This window comes from Pseudochaenichthys georgianus, chromosome 9 (assembly GCF_902827115.2).
Source record: "Pseudochaenichthys georgianus chromosome 9, fPseGeo1.2, whole genome shotgun sequence".
NCBI classification, from domain to species: domain Eukaryota; kingdom Metazoa; phylum Chordata; class Actinopteri; order Perciformes; family Channichthyidae; genus Pseudochaenichthys; species Pseudochaenichthys georgianus.
In genome coordinates, this window is record NC_047511.1 from 40,951,680 (window position 1) to 40,970,890 (window position 19,211).

Genomic DNA, 19,211 nt, shown 5'->3' on the forward strand with positions numbered 1-19,211 from the left:
CCCTCTTCTTCATGTCTCTTCTACATCAACATGTGTCCCCTCTTCTCCATGTCTCTTGTACATCAACATGTGTCCCCTCTTCTTCATGTCTCTTCTACATCAACATGTGTCCCCTCTTCTCCATGTCTCTTGTACATCAACATGTGTCCCCTCTTCTTCATGTCTCTTGTACATCAACATGTGTCCCCTCTTCTTCATGTCTCTTCTACATCAACATGTGTCCCCTCTTCTCCATGTCTCTTCTACATCAACATGTGTCCCCTCTTCTTCATGTCTCTTCTACATCAACATGTGTCCCCTCTTCTTCATGTCTCTTCTACATCAACATGTGTCCCCTCTTCTCCATGTCTCTTCTACATCAACATGTGTCCCCTCTTCTTCATGTCTCCTCTACATCAACATGTGTCCCCTCTTCTTCATGTCTCTTCTACATCAACATGTGTCCCCTCTTCTTCATGTCTCTTCTACATCAACATGTGTCCCCTCTTCTTCATGTCTCTTCTAAATCAACATGTGTCCCCTCTTCTTCATGTCTCTTCTACATCAACACGTGTCCCCTCTTCTTCATGTCTCTTCTACATCACCATGTGTCCCCTCTGTGGAAAGAGACTCTGAAAGTGTCAGAAAAAAAGATTCTCTCTCTTTTTGTCCTGATCCATTTCTATAAAAACCTGTCTGAAAATGAGCTGATCAGATTTTGGCCACTTTATGTCATAACGATTTTTTGTCTTGTGTAACCAAGGTAACCCCCCCCCCCCACCTTATCACCTGAATCTCCTCTAGAGCACCATTGAGTTCTTTGTAACCAAATGTCTCTCAGAGGGGCGTGGGGAGGGGCTCCTTATTTTCATCTAAAGTAACAGACAGAGAATCAGCACTTTGGAGACAGGGCTGAAACAGAGGGGATTCTGGGTAATGCTGCAATGATCTGTTTGGTATTTCAGCCAAACACTTCAGAGACATGTTTTATCTGTAATAGGAGACCTTTAATATCTTATATGCAAGGTTCTCATGCTTCAAATGATAAGGTTCCTTTGTGTGATTTCTCCAGCAGGGGCACCATCCTGGAAACATGTCCGCATATGACCATCTCTGCCTTCCAGTGGTACCCCACACAGATCAATGGGCACAGATTCAGGGGCCGTAATGCAGACTTCTTCCAGCTTCCTGACACCCTGCTGGCTGTCCCGGCAGCCCTGACTGCTGACTGTGGAAACCTCAGCCGGATCCAGCTCACCGAGTTCAGAACTGAGCACTGGTTTCTCAGGAACGACACACTCACTGCTCTCAATGGAAAGGTGGGGAGGCGGGGAGACGGAGCAGCAGAGGGCAGTATTGCTCCAGTATAAATTAGCCATTTTATGACCCCACTTTATTCCCTCTGTTCATATCCAGGTGTTCTCAGCCAGCCTGCAGGACAGAAGGTCACGACCTCTGGAAGATGGCAATGAGGTGGTGTATCGTATCCACACCCCCGGCCAACAAGTGAAACCAGGCCGGTCTGTGTGCTTGCTCTGGAACCAGACCACTGCAAGGTAACCCTCCACAGACACAACAGCTCGGATATCATATTACGTCATGTAAAAAGTGTTAGAGCGACAAGTTCTTCAGTGGTTTGGAAGGACTTCGCAGTAGGGGGTGTGGTGCCTTGCTCAAGGACACCTCGGCAGTGCCCAGGAGTCAAAACGGTCACCTTTTCAGCTACCAGTCCACACCCTGCGTTTATAGGCCAAGCTCTACAGACTGGCCTTCATCCAAGAAATGATGAACGTGGTGGAAGAAGTACTCAGATATTTCACTTAAGTAAAAGTATTAAAACTGCATTGTAAAAATACTCACTTACAGGTAAAAGTACCCATTATGAAGGCTCATTTCAAAATCCTATATATTAAGTGATTGTAATATATGTATTGATACTTTAAATATACTTTAATATTGCATATGGTATATTGGTACGGTATATTTGAATGTGACTTTATTTACTGCTGCTGGTAGCTTAAAGGTGGGGTAGGTAAGTTTGAGAAACCGGCTCAAGATACACGTTTTGTTATATTCTATGGAATGCTCTTAACATCCCGATAGCAATGAATATCTGAAGTGCTTTGACAACAAATCCATACAAAAAGTCATCTGTGGAAGCCGTGGCGCTGTAAAAAGCACGACCAATCATCTGAGCCGGCCCGGCTAAAGTAACTGGATGGCCTACCTGCCTGTCAGCCTTCCATCGGGGCACAAACTTATCCCGTGCCCTCATTGGTCATGTGCGCGTTCGTGTGTGTTGGAGGAGGGGCTCTGTGAGGAAGTGGCAGATTTGTTCCAGCTGTGTATTTTCAAATTCTGGCGCACTCGAGCTGGTTTCTCTAAAAGTACCTACCCCACCTTTGACCTACAATAATACACCATCATTTATTAGTTTAATTATATTGTTGTATTAATAACAAATATGTGCAAGGTAACGAAAGCTATACAATTCAGTTAGTGGAGTTAAAGTGTAAAGCAGAATACCCTGCGCTCACCTTGCTCTGTCACCCTTACACTTTTTGGATGTCTGAAACCAGTTTGAAGAGAACTCTGTCACATCATTGTGTTTAATATCTGCACATCCAGTCTTCTTCACACTGAATCCTCCCTCTGGGTTCGCCGAGGACATTCCTGGGGAGGGGAATGGGACTCGGCTGGAACACCGTGTTAGTCCTGAAACGGCAGGTTTTGGGCCGAACATCATCGCAGAAAGGAAAGCCGATGAGACACTGATAAGGAGGCAGAAGCAAAGTCCTTAAGAGGGAAAGGTCAACGGTGCAGAGTGACCTTCTTGCTGAAGGTCAAATCCTTGTGGGTGTGTTGTGTAAGCAAATAAAGAAGAAACTTGTTTATGACCACAGATAAAGACCACTAACCGCATTCATTTAGCACTTCCTTGTCATAGCGCCGCTGCAACACAAGGAATTCAAAAGTGTGTCGGACATAGACTGTTACACGACTTTTAAAGAGATGACTGTGCTGAATGTAGCAGGGGGGAGTGTGTGGGAGAGAAACTCCCTCTGGTGGGAACTTTGGAAATGTAGCCTTTGCAAGCCATTTACATGCACACAAACCTATAACACACTGCAGGGAAGCGGTGGCAGGGCCTCTTTAAAAGAGTTGCAGCAGTTTTGTGGACGTTTAGATTAGATTAGAATCTTTAATGACCACGCAGCCAGGCTGGTGGGATTCGTGTTCAGTGCAGAGTATTACAGCTTGTTCCATACAGTTCAACATACAATAAACAGACAATAAAACACACAGCACAGCGCAAAGACATATCATAACATAAAGGTCAAGGTGTGGTGGATTGTGATTGTTCATTGGGGTTATTTAGAATCCATTTCGTGTCCGTATTGCAAAGGGGACAAAGCTGTTTTTGAAGCGGGCGGTTTTGGCGGACAGTGACCTGTAGCGCCTCCCTGAGGGCAGAAGTTGGAAGACATGGTGACCTGGGTGGGAGGGGTCAGAAATGATTTTCTTTGCCCTTGTGACAGTTCGTTGGTGGTGAAGTGATTGGAGTGATGGAAGGGGACTGCCGGTGATTTTTGATGCTTTATTGATGATACGTTGAAGTTTATTCCGGGAGAGGTGGTCTGAACTGCTGTACCCGACGGTGATGGATGATGTGAGGATGCTTTGGAGGATGGCTGTGTAGAACTGGATTAGGAGATGTTTCCTCACTCTTGTTTCAGATATATGGAGCATTATAAATATGGCTATGCCCATTGGGAGATATTTCAAACCACTATCTCCGCATACTGGACGTGCTCAAACACATGATGCTGCTTCAGGCTCATCGCTATGTATTGTGATTTGTCTCACCTGCCTGTTCCTAAACTCTGTTGTAACAGTCGTGTCTTCTTGTTCCTCTTCCTGCCTCCTCTCCTCTCTCCTCCAGCTGGTCATCAGACGGTCAGTACTGCAGGGTGGTGAAGGAAAGTGGGAACTATGTGGAGTGTGCCTGCTCCCACATGTCTATCTTCAGCGCCTATGCCGAGTTTGCCACGCTTGCTTCCTACAACGAGGCCTTCTACGCCTCAGGATTCATCTGCATCTCGGGTACACAACACGCCCTCTCCCTCTCTTCTTGATTTAGTTTCTCTGGATGCCCACTGCCTACTTTTCAGCTTTCTCTGTGGTGTGGTATTTCCATATTCCTCCCACGTTGCTGTAAGTAGCCGCTGCTTAATGTTAATCTGACACTAATGTTGCTTCCATGTGTTCTCCCTCTGCAGGCTTTGCATTGGCCATCACATCCCACATGCTGTGCTCCCGTTTCCCCATGTTCGCTGCCAAACTGCTCACTCACATGATGCTGAGCTGCCTCGGGACCCAGGTAATACAGTTCTGATCTACTAGTGTGTAGTACTGCAGTCTTTTAACATGAAAGGCCGCTGAACACCCACAATTCACAGCTGATGAAAATCTTACAGAGGCATTCATCTCTCTCTTTGCTATATGGATCAGTGGCTCACACACTTTAGTAATGGAGGCTGTGGCGCAGTGGGCTGTGCGTTAGTGTTGGGTTCAGGGGAGCACAGGTTCAAACCCCACTGCAGTCAGCATGTCGTTGTGTCCCTGGGCAAAAAACTTCACGGATTGCCCACAGTATTGAGTCTGTAAGTCGCTTTTTTGGATAAAAACGTAACATGTACAGTATAATGTCGCTAGTGCAACACACCCTTACACCTTTGGCTTTTATACTGACATAAACATACAAAAACATACAAATGCATATACTGCTTATAGTTCAGACCAGTCCTTCTCAAAGTGTGGTCCGTGAGCGCCTCCTAGTGGTCCGTGAGTATATTGGCAACATTTCACATTTGAAATAAATAAATACATTTAAGTTTTCCGCACTCTCGCGGGAATCTCTCCGCAATGGAGCGAGGTTACGTTTAACATTCAATTGCATGATATAGCCCAGCGCAACACCTTCGTCACACATGTTGCCACTTGTTTGTACCATTTTCAGGCGATTTGTAATCTGTTCTAGAAAAACGATGTGTTTTTTTTATATTTGTGGAGTTAGGTGGTCCACGGGTGTTTTTTTATTGGTTAAGTGGTCCTTGGTTTAGACCTTCATTGAGCAAACACACACACAGTGGTGGAATGTCGTGAAGTACATTTACTCAATTATTGTTCTTCAGTTGTTCTTCAGTACTGCAGTACTTAAATACTTTCAGATCATTAGCTTAAAGAAATGTCAACAAACTCATATATAAACATTGGAATATGAATGTAGGTGTAGCTATCAAGCAGCAGTATACATATTGTAAAATAGTTAGTAAAAGTAATTTAATATGATTCTGAAATGTTCCCCAGTGCATACCAAGTACTACTTTGATGTTCATACTTGTACTTTTACTTGAGAAGATCTTGAATGCAGGACTTCTAGTTGTGACAGAGTATTTTTTACAATTTGGCATTAAAAGATCTGAGTACTCCCTCTCCCTCTCCCTCTGCCACACACACACACACACACACACACACACACACACACACACACACACACACACACACACACACACACACACACACACACACACACACACACACACACACACACACACACACACACACACACACACACACACACACACACACACACACACACACACACACACACACACACACACACACAAGGCATGCTACCGACCCATCTTACTCCACAGGTCACAGGTATTTTCTTGGATGTGAACACACACACATCATCGAATGTCATCGGTTGCATCGTTTGCGGGCCGCTGCGTCCTGACAACGCAACCATGCCCCCCGCAGCCTGGCCCATTAAAAACGCAAGCTGTCACATAAGCAATGAGCGAGATAGATATGTTAGTCTCTCAGCGGGTCACCATGTGTGTGTGTGTGTGCATGTGTGTGTGCGTGAGCCAGTGCGGGACTGGTAATTTTCCACTGGTCCCCCCCTCTATTTGGTTGACAAACACGAGCCCCTACTAAAGCGGACTGTTGTTGGGGGCTCGACCTGTTTATGGCCCAGGCAGAGCCCCTGGACCTGAAAGGGTTTGGATGGAAATTTCCGTTGTGTTCTGTTTCTGTGTTGGTACTGTACCGCAGGTGAAGGCCTTCTCCTTGACTGTGTGTGAGCTACAGTTCATCCAATACAAGTGTGTGTCTCTCAAAGGCCGGACTGGCTGTGCCTTCTGCTTTTAAGATGTACCCTCTGAGTGCTCGTGTGGTGCTGTTGGGGATATTTTGGAGGTATTGACGGACTCACAGTGCAGGATGTGCCGAGCCAAAATAGACCTACCGACGTCATGGTCTTCACTTAAATATATACTTTGTCCTAGATCTGAAATGGCTTGCTAGAAATAGGAGAAGAAAACATTACTTTTGTTATAGTGAGCAGATTTGTCCTCTTTTCTTTCCATTGCTGACTGAGCCTTACTCACTGGCTCGTGAAAACAAGCATGCACAAAGTGATGCATGTGGATCTAAAACATGGCATGAGTACGATCCAGTGCTGTGTCCTGGAAACAACCTGTACGTGTTGCCCTCAGGATACATAATATTGATGTTCTCCTCACTCCCCATGCAAACAGCACTTGTTAAAAGCATCACTAATGTACATGTTGATGCAGCTTGAGTTTGCTGATTTAAGATTGAGTCAATACGCATGTATTTATCACAGAACCGAATACATTAAAATCTCTGCAAGGATTTATGTGAATCCATATTTATTTTAATCTAAGCCTGTTACTGTTGTACAGCAATACATGGTCAGTAAGTGGTGTCTATAGTCTTTTTTATTTGAAATGCATCAGCTTTATATCTAGAGTCCCAGGTAGGCTTTAGGAAGTGATTAGCGTTACATGTCCATATTAGGAAGGCCAGAGATCCTGGACCTTTGATAGATCAGCTGTTTGACATCGTAGCCCTGCTCGTGCCTCACCAGTGATTTGAACTGTCTGGTTCAGTACCAGCCACCTCTGAAGGAGAGGGCTCTCCATCTGTGGTGGTGGGCTGGGATTAGTCACTCTCATAGGGGGGGGGGGGAAGCTGTTGGTTAGATTTATCCGGCTACAGTCAGCTATAAATACTAGAGGAATATCCCACGCCTCTGAGAGAGTGATGGCAGGTTGAGGCTTGTGGTCTCATGTATGTGTTTGTTCTTACGTTCTCAGTATTCTGGCTGCCATGCTTTTTATATATCAATAGATAAAACATCTCACAAACCTGAGGGCATCAATGGTAGTATGTTTAGATGTTAAACCACTAACAAACGAAAGCAAGTACACTTACAAGAGGAGGACAAGGAGCAGAAAAAGAACGTTGGCTGACTTCCAAGATGAAAATGGCCAAGGTTGTAAATACTCTTTATTTAGTTACGCCTTTTCAGTGGCGTTTCTATATGTACAAAAGTGGTGGGGCACAAAAAACTCAGATGTCTATATATAAGCTTCTGCAGAGAGGTGCATGGCTGGTGAGGCACTGTCACTGACTCTTCAGGTTTACAAATATATTAAATCAAAATATAATATTATTTTCAAAAGCTTTTTTTGTCTGATGCTTCAATGACTTTTAAACAGACATTTCAACAGAAGGATACCCAAAAAAATGTAATTTTATCATTTAAATATTGAATTGTTCTCTCTTAGTAAGATCCCATTTTCAATAACATTGCAGTCTTACCTTGACTTGAAGATTAAGTCCATTTGCCTATCATTCTGGACAAAAATCTCTATTACTTTTTTGTAAAAGTCCTCCTTATCTTCTTGTAGTTTCAAAAGTCTATCATAAATCTAATCTAATCAATAGATGTTTGATTCGAAAATGATAAAAGTAGGGTAGACATGTGGATATTATCCGGCTGAACAAAACGTGCATTTATCTAACAGGTTTGTTTCCCACAGATCTTATTTTGAGCTATTTTCTAAAATCCTATGGAGAAATCTCGTTGCTTGTTTGTGGAGGGAAGCCATGCGCAGCTTACTTCCTGGTTTTAGGACGCCTCACTGCAGCTCTCTCTCCTCCTCTTCACACACCACACTTTTCGCGGCACACGTACTTACAGCCAATCAGCTCTGAAGGATGTGAGATGACGTATGGTGGGGATGGCAGCACTTTGCCCCTATGGTCATTATTTTTTGCCACACACATTAAATAGGAAAATACTCTGAGCATGCGCAGTGTAGTTTTTGCAGTCACCGTTCACTTAGACAGTCAGAGGGAGGGGCAGGATCAGGTTTTGTCCCACATGGCTCTAAACAGCTCAATAGGCACACACTGTAGACACTAATTAGAAGAACACATACTAAAACAGCAATGAGACGAATCAGATGATTAAACATGATCTTAAAATATATTTTATATATTTTTTAATTTATTTTTTGCATTGTGTTGTAATCATTATTTTAATACTTTCTGCTGACACTAGGTGGGGCTGTGCCCCACCTGCCCCTAATGACCAGTCGCCACTGCGCCTTTTACATTTTCTTTTGTGAAATTTCATCTCCTTGTTTACAAACAAGGATTAGGGTTTCAATTAAATATTATATAGGATCATTTAAAGTGGACCTATTATGCTATATTGGAAATATATATTGTAAGACCATACCCATACATGTATGTGAAGTTTTTTGCTCAAAACACCAAACAGATCCCCCGTTGTAGCCATCCCTCATACTGCTCAAACCCCTCTTTTGAAGCCCTGTTAGAGAAACGCAGATTTTGGGTCCTTAGCTTGAAAAGAAAGAAATAAGAGGAGGTGGAGCTAATGCCTGATCAGAATTCTTCCGGAGATAAAGTTAAATTTGGTTGTGATAAAACGCCATCCTGTTCTAAACCACATCAAGGATTATCTCTGAAACAGTATGGAGCTCAAATGCTTTTTCTCTTTCAGGTTTATCACAAGGTGAGTTCCTTTTTTATTTCCTGCTTTTTAAACACGTGTGCTCTCCAGTACAGGTTAGCTCTGAGTGTTAGCGAGGCTTGCTAATGTAAACAAAGACGAGATTACGTCCAAAACACGTCAGGCAATGTTTCTGATAGCAACTTTCTGTGGGTCCGCCACCGATTTGACGTCATATCAGCAGCAAATCTGTATCCGCTCGTTATACCCCCGTTTTTTTTTTTTTTAAAGATTTGGATACGGAGGAAAAGAGAAAGGGTTTTATTTTCTGACGCTGCGTGAGTTCCCCGACGCACCGGGGACACATATGTATAAAAGTAATCAAAAAGTGCATGTTGCATGATAGGTCCCCTTTAAGATCTTCAGAAGTTAGTGAGAAGGAAATATCCCGATCCTATCGTCAGTGTTTCCAAGCAACTGTGGGCAGTAGAATCACACAATGAAAATATATTCAATGTGTTCATTGTCATATTCAGAGCAAGTTGTTATTGTTATTGTTGTTGTCATTATGTTGCTGTAGTTGAATCACAACAGTTTCCCTGACTATTATAATCAATGGGACATGTGACACTTTACAGCTCAGTTAAAGTAGATGATGTTCATGAAATGTCAATCGAACAACTTGTTCAGCATTAAGGGACTCTTTTAGCAATGATGTGTTCGAAACTCTCATATGTGCTTCCTTATCTTCTGGGATTTGTATTTTAAAGAATTGGGAAAGTCCTGTAACACTGCTGCACAGTATCAGATATATCCTGTAGGTTAAGCTATCTTCAGCAAGGTCCAACAACGTTTCATATATGCTGGATGGAAGCCGGTTGTGAGAGGTGTCAGGTTCAAATTGATCTGGCTTTGGTGTGAAGACACCCAGAGGTGACAGAGTGCTGCTACTGACACAATGAGACGTCAGACCTCCTGCTGAGAGACAATAGTGTGTGTGTGTGTGTGTGTGTGTGTGTGTGTGTGTGTGTGTGTGTGTGTGTGTGTGGTGTGTGTGTGTGTGTGTGTGTGTGTGTGTGTGTGTGTGTGTGTGTGTGTGTGTGTGTGTGTGTGTGTGTGTGTGTGTGTGTGTGTGTGTGTGTGTGTGTGTGTGTGTGTGTGTGTGTGTGTGTGTGTGTGTGTGTGTGTGTGTGTGTGTGTGTGTGTGTGTGTGTGTGTGTGTGTGTGTGTCAGTCTGCCCTCCCCTCAGCAAGACAACTGAAGATTGTGTGTGAAGAGTGGAAATTTACCCGGTGCATATGTTCTGTGTAAGAGAGCCTCGGGTGTCGTGTGTGTGTCTGCTAATGTGCACGGGATTTAAAGTATGTAAGTACAATCTGTGTGTGTGCAAATGTCCCTGCACCTACGTGAGGGGAATATCTTATTTTTGATCCGCATTAACAGTATTTTACAAATATTACTGATCATTTCATATTCTCTCGAAGTAGGAGAAAGATTATTCAATATTATCAAGTTAAAAGAAACAAGGAAGGCAGGAATCATAGCCGATTGTGAGTTACCCCTTAACGTGGTTGTTGGTCAAAGACATCGAACCCAGTGGCGTACTAATAACCAACTTTGTTGTTAAATAAGTTGCCAGTGGGATATCAAATAGTCCTGCACACGGCTCGTGATGAATAACAGGAACATGGAAAGAAACAGATGTCAAATATATACATAAACAGATCACAATATGATAGCCATAAATACATATATTTGGTTGACAGAACATTGTAAATCGATCAAAACACATTGCTCCAATTTTCTCCAAAACATCGTGCATTCGTCCGCAACAGTTTTCCGTGGTTTTGCCGTCTGAGGATGAAGAAGATGAGGTTTAGCCCAAACAGGATTTTGGCCCACAGTTACATGCGGTCCTGAATGCAGTGAGACGCATTGTTAAATCGTATTCATGCGGTTTTGCTGTGACTCCGGGGAACGGACCGTGCCGTCATCGTCATCGTTCATTTCACCAAAACATAAATCAATGACAATAAAGACTCACACAAAACTGATGGATGAGCGGCCTTTAAGACAACTAGACGGCTGATAGTTTCATTTCTCTTTTTATCTGCAACGCTTCTCCATCTTTCGGTCCCTGTGGGGCTCTTCATCATCTTATTTTAGAAATGGTGGTTTGCATTGTAATAGGGAAACTGATTCCAAATTTGATTAACTGAATTGCTTTTAGCCACAACTGATGGTTTCCCCCATAAAAAGATCAGTGTCATCGCCTCTGTACTTCAGAGCCATGTCCCAGACTGTTAGGATCCTACTGCTGCTGCTTTTAGCGTTACGGTACGTCCACACAGCAGCTTCAGAAGAATCTTCCACCGCTTCCAACGCTTCTCTGCCCGTTGACTTTGAATGGGGATGACGTCACTTTGCCTCGCTTTTCGCCGAACTGCATTGTGGGGGAGCGAAGCGAAGATTTCCAGGATTTCCAGGATTCCAAAGTTGAGCAATGTTCAACTTTTGAAGCTGAGCTGGAAGCGTCAGCCAATCAAACACGTTTATGCAAATCTGACAGTAGAAGCGCTAGCCAATCAAACCGCGTGTAAGCAGGGAGAACCAGACCGCAGTTCATTTCCTCATATTCCAAACGAGAAATTACGGTAGCAAATCACCCGGTTCTTTACGACCAGAACTATTAACGGGATACAAACCGGAGGAACCAGGCATGGAGGGAGGTGGCAGAGGCAGTGGGTGAAACTGGTAGGTGTTCGTCTGTGTGGGGAGTTTATATATATATATATTGTTCGCGTAAAATCCCCGGGTTTTTTGCTTTGTATGTCGGGGGCGGGAGATGCATGTGATTGGTTGTTGGTCGCATTGCTCGCAAAAAAATCCCCAAGCTGTCAGACACGCCCAGCTCCAAGATGTTCAAGATGTTTGATGTGTGGACGTACCGTTACTGACAGGCAGCATGTAAGACCACGTTGTATTCATATTAGACCCATCACTTATTCCATCCCCTCTGACGAAACAGCTCTTGTCTGTTCACATAAGGTCCCATGATAAAAAGTATTTTATCTGTCGACAAAAATATTGATGTATATGTTATTATTAAAGTCTTTAATTTACCCCATTTGCACCCCTCTCATTTAGTCATCTCCACCAGTTTGATGCTTTTTTTTCAACCAGCCAAATCTGTCAGAACAAAGCACAAAAAAGAGAACAGCAAGAGAATGAACTAATATGTTTTACCAGGACATTAAACTGCACAGGTCGGTCAGTAAGTTAGTTCACTAGGTGAGAGGGTACGAAAGTAGGAAGAACGTTTGTTTCTTGTTTGATAAGTTCATACTTTTTTGTTCATTAACTCATTTGTCCTTTCGATCCAGTATTTCGTCAATACATGATTGTGTTGTGGGAAGAGAACATCTAATCTCAATCTCTATTGCAAACCAAACCCAGGGGACCCTGCGCTGTGTCCCAGCATCTGGGAGGTGTTTAGGAGACTCTGGTTATAAAGGATTTCCTGTTAGCTCTGGGACTAGATCCAGCATTCAGATGGCTTTTCCCACACACACACACACACACACACACACACACACACACACACACACACACACACACACACACACACACACACACACACACACACACACACACACACACACACACACACACACACACACACACACACACACACACACACACACACTGGCATAAACACTAACTGTTATCCCCATCCACCACCCTATCTTCCGGTCTCTGAGCCGAATAAACAAGCTGTGTGATGACTGTCAGGATTCCTTAAAGTTCCTGTTTGTCGTCAGTGTGTGTGTGTGTGTGTGTGTGTGTGTGTGTGTGTGTGTGTGTGTGTGTGTGTGTGTGTGTGTGTGTGTGTGTGTGTGTGTGTGCGTGTGTGGGGGGGGGGTTATGTTGTGGTCGAGCATGCATGCGGTTTCTCAGCTCTCCGGGAAAAGGGCGTGTACGAATTGCGAAATCCAAGACCTTGCGTCTCCTTGGCTTTAAGACAAGTCTTTGTAAATCAACCGAGTGCTTTTCCTGAGGAAGTTGATCTTTTCCCATCGCGACCAATCCATCGTTAAATCAACAAACAGGCAGTTTTTGTGTTTCCACGTTGACGTCAGAGAATATGACTTTGTTTTTGTATTCTATGATTGCTCCCACAAGAGTTTGGAAACAAAATCAGAAAGCAAAAGAAGGGGAAGAAGAAGTATTTACTTATTCCTTCGATTTCTCATTGAACTCAGATTGAGATGGATTTCATTTCTGCCTCCATGAATATAAAGTATGCAGCGTGCAAACCTGACCTCTTTACTGAGCCCGAGCTCATGGCAGACAATAGGTGGGTATAAGGTGACAGCAGTCGGGCCTTTGATACTGTGTGTGTGTGTGTGTGTGTGTGTGTGTGTGTGTGTGTGTGTGTGTGTGTGTGTGTGTGTGTGTGTGTGTGGTGTGTGTGTGTGTGTGTGTGTGTGTGTGTGTGTGTGTGTGTGTGTGTGTGTGTGTGTGTGTGTGTGTGTGTGTGTGTGTGTGTGTGTGTGTGTGTGTGTGTGTGTGTGTGTGTGTGTGGTGGAGAGGTGAAGAGGTGAAGACAGCCTCTTGGGAGACTCCCATTACACCCTGCTGGCTGATCCAACACCTTGTGTCCACTTCGTTCTGACTCCTCTCCTCTCCGTCTGATACATCTCTGTTCTGAGCCACGGCCTCCCACTCAAAGGCTTTATTGTCACATGAAACAAATTCAAAACAATAAAATAGTGCAAGAAGAAACAGAGTAGATTAAAATAGTGCAATATTATCTTGCAGACCAAAGTGCTAGTAATGCAGATGCAGTTCCCTTTAGACATACAAGCTCAATGTAAGTGACCAATTAAGTGAAAATAGAAGCAACAATATACCGTACAATTAGCGCGTCCTTCGTGCATTCCCTTTCACGTCTACATGTTCCTGTTTTACATTCACGCTTCTTGCTGCCCTTCTTGCTCCTTTCATAAATGGCTGCGTAATGCTGCTTCAGCTGGGTGCAGCGGCACGCAGGAAGACTCCCTTCTCCCTGTGTTTGGATAAGTGGCCGGGCACAGCCTGCGTGACTCATCGTGTTGAACAATGATGCCGTATTCCCATGCTGCTTGTCCCTGAACTGGTTACAGACGCTCAACTTGGTTTCAGAGACTCGCCCAACATGCAGATGGCTGCCAGTCAAATGCACGTCAACGTGTCACAAAATCATCACCGAGGGGCTGATCTGCAGTCCTTAAAGGCTCTGTGTTGAGTCGTCTTGTACAGTAAGTAGGTTAGCATTCAGATGTCCTCACAAGAACACATGTTGTCTATCGTTGAGGCTCATCTCCACAAAAGAAATGGAGACTTTTAAAAGACGGACTGCACCAGTCTGAAGTAGACCGACTGACTACGGCATAGTCAAGTTGCAATTAAGTAGGACTCATCAACTGTACACAATAGCCGCGTTCACACTGCGGTACTTTTCCCACAAAGGTTCATGCAAACTTAGTTCATGATCGCGTTCACACCAAAAAGAGCCGGTACTAAAAGTAGTCCTGATTGGCTGGGCGGATTGCAAACCACGCCCCGTAAAACTCCCAAAAAGTTTTGTGAAGCCGCCATTTTATTATCCTCGCATTAGCATTATTAGCATTAGCATTAGCCCAGCGCAGAAACGCAGAGACTAACTTATGGCAACACAAAACAAAACATGGGAGCGGTGGAGATGAGGAGGTGTCGGCGTTCTGGCGATTTACTCGGAAGGCTTCAGTAGAAGCTGCTGGGACTCCCAGCAGCTTCTACTGAAGCCAGTCCCAAACTCCGGGGACTTCCGGCCGGGGACTTTGGGCGGCAGTATACGCCGTGAAGTGGTTTGCTGCCTGCCAGTAAACCCAAAGCAGAAGAAGAAGAAGTGACGTCAGCGGCTTCATTTGCCTAATCCTCCCCCAGGGACTTTTTCTGGTGTGAACGCGATCTGTACTTAGTTCATGAGAACTAAAGAGTTCGCATGAACTAAGTTCGCATGAACCTTTGTGGGAAAAGTACCGCAGTGTGAACGCGGCTAATGGCTACACACTATCAACCTTAATGTCATACACTTTACATACTGACATTATCTTTGTCATATAAAACAGGACACAGATTAGACATTTCGAGGATATAAAGCCTTTTACGATTATCTGTTTAAATGAAGTATTTTACTTAAACATTATACTCTATACAAGATGTCCTAACGGCAATTTAGTTTATGTACTAATATAAATCACTTATTCTTCTTTACCAACTTACTGTTGTAAAAAGAGCAATTATTATCTCAACTCGCTGAAGTTATTCATCTACCAGGGTGGTCCGACATTAGCTTCATCTTGATTATGTTATTGTGTTGCAATTGGGATATAAAGCAACAATCCAAACTGTTTACGAACTCCGGTTGGTCAATATTATCATGGATGGAAAGGACACACTGTAATGCTATCTGTGTGCATCCGTCTGCAGCACTAACGATATGCATTGTCTCTGCTCCCGGTCGAATGTCTGCACCCGTACAATATGAATAGGATGTTTGGTAAAGAGTGCTAACGGTTTTCCTCCCTGACATTGTGCCGCGCAGTCTTTTGACTCTCTGGACTCTGGGAGTGTAATCTGATTTTGGCTAAATGTGTGTTGTCCTAACGGCTAGTGACCCTAGCAACACTGAACTTATATGAACTTTCCTCTAATTCTGGAAAAAGCACATTCAACAGAAACAAGAGGTCAGTAACTGGCTTCTAGTAACTGCTGGAATCCACTTCAAGACACTGGTACTTGCGTACCATGCTGCGAATGGATCTGGCCCTTCCTACATCCAGGACATGGTTAAACCGTACACCCCAGCACGTGCACTCCGCTCTGCATCAGCCGAACAGCTCCCATCAGCAAAAACACGTGGGTTTGCTATCCTGGCTCCAAAATGGTGGAATGAGCTCCCCATTGACATCAGGACAGCAGATAGCTTAGTGATGATCTATGTTTGTAGGCTGACTCAAAAGTTAGCATCACATGGATCCCTCGACAAAACAATGGGATTTCTCTCTTTGTTTTCTGTATAATGATGATGTTGTTGAAGCACAATTCTAACCACCAGAAGTAAAAATCAAACGATAAGCTACTTAAGGCTAAAGCTACACAAACGACATCAAGTTCACAAAAATGCACCGCTACGTTAAAGGCGGCTAATGTTCGGCCTGATGTTTACAGGTCTAATTTAGAAACCGTTTTTATTACACATTAAAGCTTTGGATACTCACAAGTGGGGTTTTTACTGACGTATTTTCGGTCATAGAATACAACTTGAAAATCTTATTAGCTTGTTACTCATCTTATCTTAGGTTTCTAACCACACAAAGCGGTTGACTTGAAGAAGAAGGAACCAGATGTGGTAAAATACTGAGTCATTTCCAGGTTTCAGGACTCATTCTGGGCAGTGATTTCAGACGGGATATTTCAGAATAACAAACGTTGTGACAGAATAAGACGTCAATGTAGGACCATAAATAGCTATTCACATAAGAATGGATTGATGAATAATATAGCAAGATACTTTAAAAGGAAATGTCTGGCACTTAATCTCTGAACGGACTAATCTTTATTCAGCTATTACTTCCCCTGAGCGGTAACATATTGACTTCCCATTCATTACCTGCTTCAGTGGATAAAGAAAATACAATCAGCAGACAGATATCTGGGCTTACATTCAAGTCAGGGGCTTGTACAGTATCATTCATCACCTGCTTGCATCCCTGTTATCTCAATGTATTTTGACAGGCTCATAACTTAACAATTTTAGACCCGGGTATATATTGCCCCTATGCCCCTATGCCAACTGTGATGAAGGCGTCTTCTCCACAAAGATATATGCCTAAAATGTAAGAGTGGTTGTCCTCCCCGGCGGCAGCCACCTTTCACCTACTTTGCTGGAGCGATTCGGTTTGTCGTCAAGGACTTTATCAAACAGGCTGCGAATGATAAACAAAGTGGGAGCAAAGTCAAAGTCCCCAGTATCCTGCTCTATTTTGGGACTTTGACAGCTTGTCTTCGCAGAACTGTGTGCGTCTGTTTTGGAGTGAACTTTGGAGGTTGAGTGAAGTAAAAACACATGTTACCCCGATACAGATACAGAGGTCAGTGATGCCATTTAAACCCGATGTTTGCTCTGGTTTTCTAGGTGAGGTCACCTGGATGATTCCCAGACATGACACGGAATTCCTGCCTCTTTTTACCAATATTGTACATTTCATATTTATATTGACCATCGTTTATCGTTTGGGAAGATGCTGTTGAAAGCCATTTTCAAGATGTTCGCATGCAAAGGAAATTGAAGGCAGAGGAATTGAGCCAGACTCTTGATGCCAGCTAAATGTCCTGAAATAGAAAATATGAGTCGCCGAACTTCCTCGCAGAATCAGGACATGTTGAATGGAGGAAGGAAATGGCGACTGCTAATCAAATATAACTGTATCTATTATAAGCTCTTTGTTCTTGGTTTATCAGCGAATTGCAATCAGTCCGCTTTTCAAGTTTGTTTTTAACTTCGTTTGAATCTGGAATCTCTCTTATTATTATTCGAGTCTGAGATGAGGCCAACAGCAGACGCTGCTGGCGGCGAGGGCATCGGCGCACGAACAAAACATGTCTGAGAAAATCATTAAACACACAAGGAAACAAACACGTACACATCATTAACGTGAATATGTACAAATATGCACAATATTGTCAAAAACCGAGCTGCCTCCGTACTTCTATAGTTAGAAAACACATATGTTCACATAAACACTTAGTGGAAAGTAACGAGGTGCAGTTACTCAAGTACAATGGTGAGATACTTGTGCTTCCATTGTATTCTACTTTCTACTTCTACTCCACTACAATTTGGAAGATTGTACTCCTCTACATCAGTTACTAGTTACATTTTCGGTTCATATTATAAAAATCTATATAATTTGACAAATGATTTATGAGGTATTAAAATGAATTAAGATACCCGGCAGTATAACACGTCATTCAAATTATCTCTTCCTTCACAAGGGGGACATTGAAGAGGATTTACACTTTAATGGCTCAGTGGCGATAATCCAGCAACACGCGATATATCATATTTACTATACTAACATTTTGAATGCAGGACTTTTACTTGTAACAGAGTATTTGTAAGTATTTGTTCACACACACACACACACACACACACACACACACACACACACACACACACACACACACACACACACACACACACACACACACACACACACACACACACACAGCCTCAGCGCCTGCCTGTAGGGGTCACTGTGGCTCCACACCCAGGACCCCGTTCAGCAGCAGAGGACTGAAGGGCCTCATCGAGGACTCTCTTCTCCCTCTCTCTTCGTGGCCGGCCCTTTGTGGACGAAGACATTGCTGCGCTCATATCCACCTGTGCAGAAACTCTATCATCTTGTTTAGTGTGCAGAACTTAGACAACGCTCTGTTCTGATAGCTTGATACAAATGTGCAGAACAAATGGCCACTCAGTCACAACTGTCGTGGAGCCTTCCAAGCATTGTAGTTGTGAGCGTTAGTGGACTGAGACGGTAAGAGTGCTTGGTAGGGCAGCGGTGGCTCTCGTTAAGTCTAAAGGACACCGGGAGGAAGTAGAGCACAGTGTGTATCGGCTTTGTAGGCAGGAGCCTGAGTGGAGCCCACTGTATTTAAACTCCTCAGACTCTTCACTAAGTATTGATCAGCTGTGCAGCCATTGACAGACACTAAGAGCTGCTGCAGGTCACTCCATTCGCAGAGGAAGGATGTGTCCTGGATCGATGGCCTGTTGGACAGCAGTGGATAAGGCTGCTCTGTGTTCTGTTCTGATCGATGTGATGCGCCGTCCCTCTGATCCTCTGGAAGTGATGCAACAGGTCGCCATAGACAGACCTGTGTGTGCCTTCTTGCAGCTTGCCTTGAGACTTCCTCATCGTCTGGGTGGATGCTTTGAAACGTAACGATCATAACGTTTGTAAATTAGATTTTAGGTTTTGACCAAAAACGGAAACATCATGTTTTCTTTCTCCCCTCCCACTTCAACTAACTTCGTTTTCTTGAACCTTTTCGGTTTATATTCTTATCGAATAAGCTGAATACAAAACAATATATAAAAAATCTCATCGCACTGTCGTTATATCAGCATTTAATTGAGACTCAACAGCCGTGTAACCCGTCATGAAGGGAAAACAATCCTTTCACAGCAACATTTTAACTGCTTTCATGATGTTTTGCTGAGCGGCGTTTTATCTTTGACCGAGATAGCATAAAGGTGTCGTGTTTGATAGACAAAGCATTACAG

At 43.6% G+C, this 19,211-nt stretch overlaps 1 protein-coding gene across 1 annotated transcript in view; it reads left to right on the forward strand.

The window, feature by feature from the left end:
• The window catches only part of adgrv1 (adhesion G protein-coupled receptor V1), a 167,874-nt gene that overhangs the window by 76,330 nt on the left and 72,333 nt on the right, over positions 1–19,211 (forward strand). Inside the window, exons 85-88 of the mRNA XM_034092068.1 lie at positions 1,052–1,298; positions 1,396–1,535; positions 3,923–4,083; positions 4,260–4,360. Coding sequence (XP_033947959.1) covers positions 1,052–1,298; positions 1,396–1,535; positions 3,923–4,083; positions 4,260–4,360 — 649 coding nt within the window. The remainder of the gene's footprint in view (positions 1–1,051; positions 1,299–1,395; positions 1,536–3,922; positions 4,084–4,259; positions 4,361–19,211) is intronic.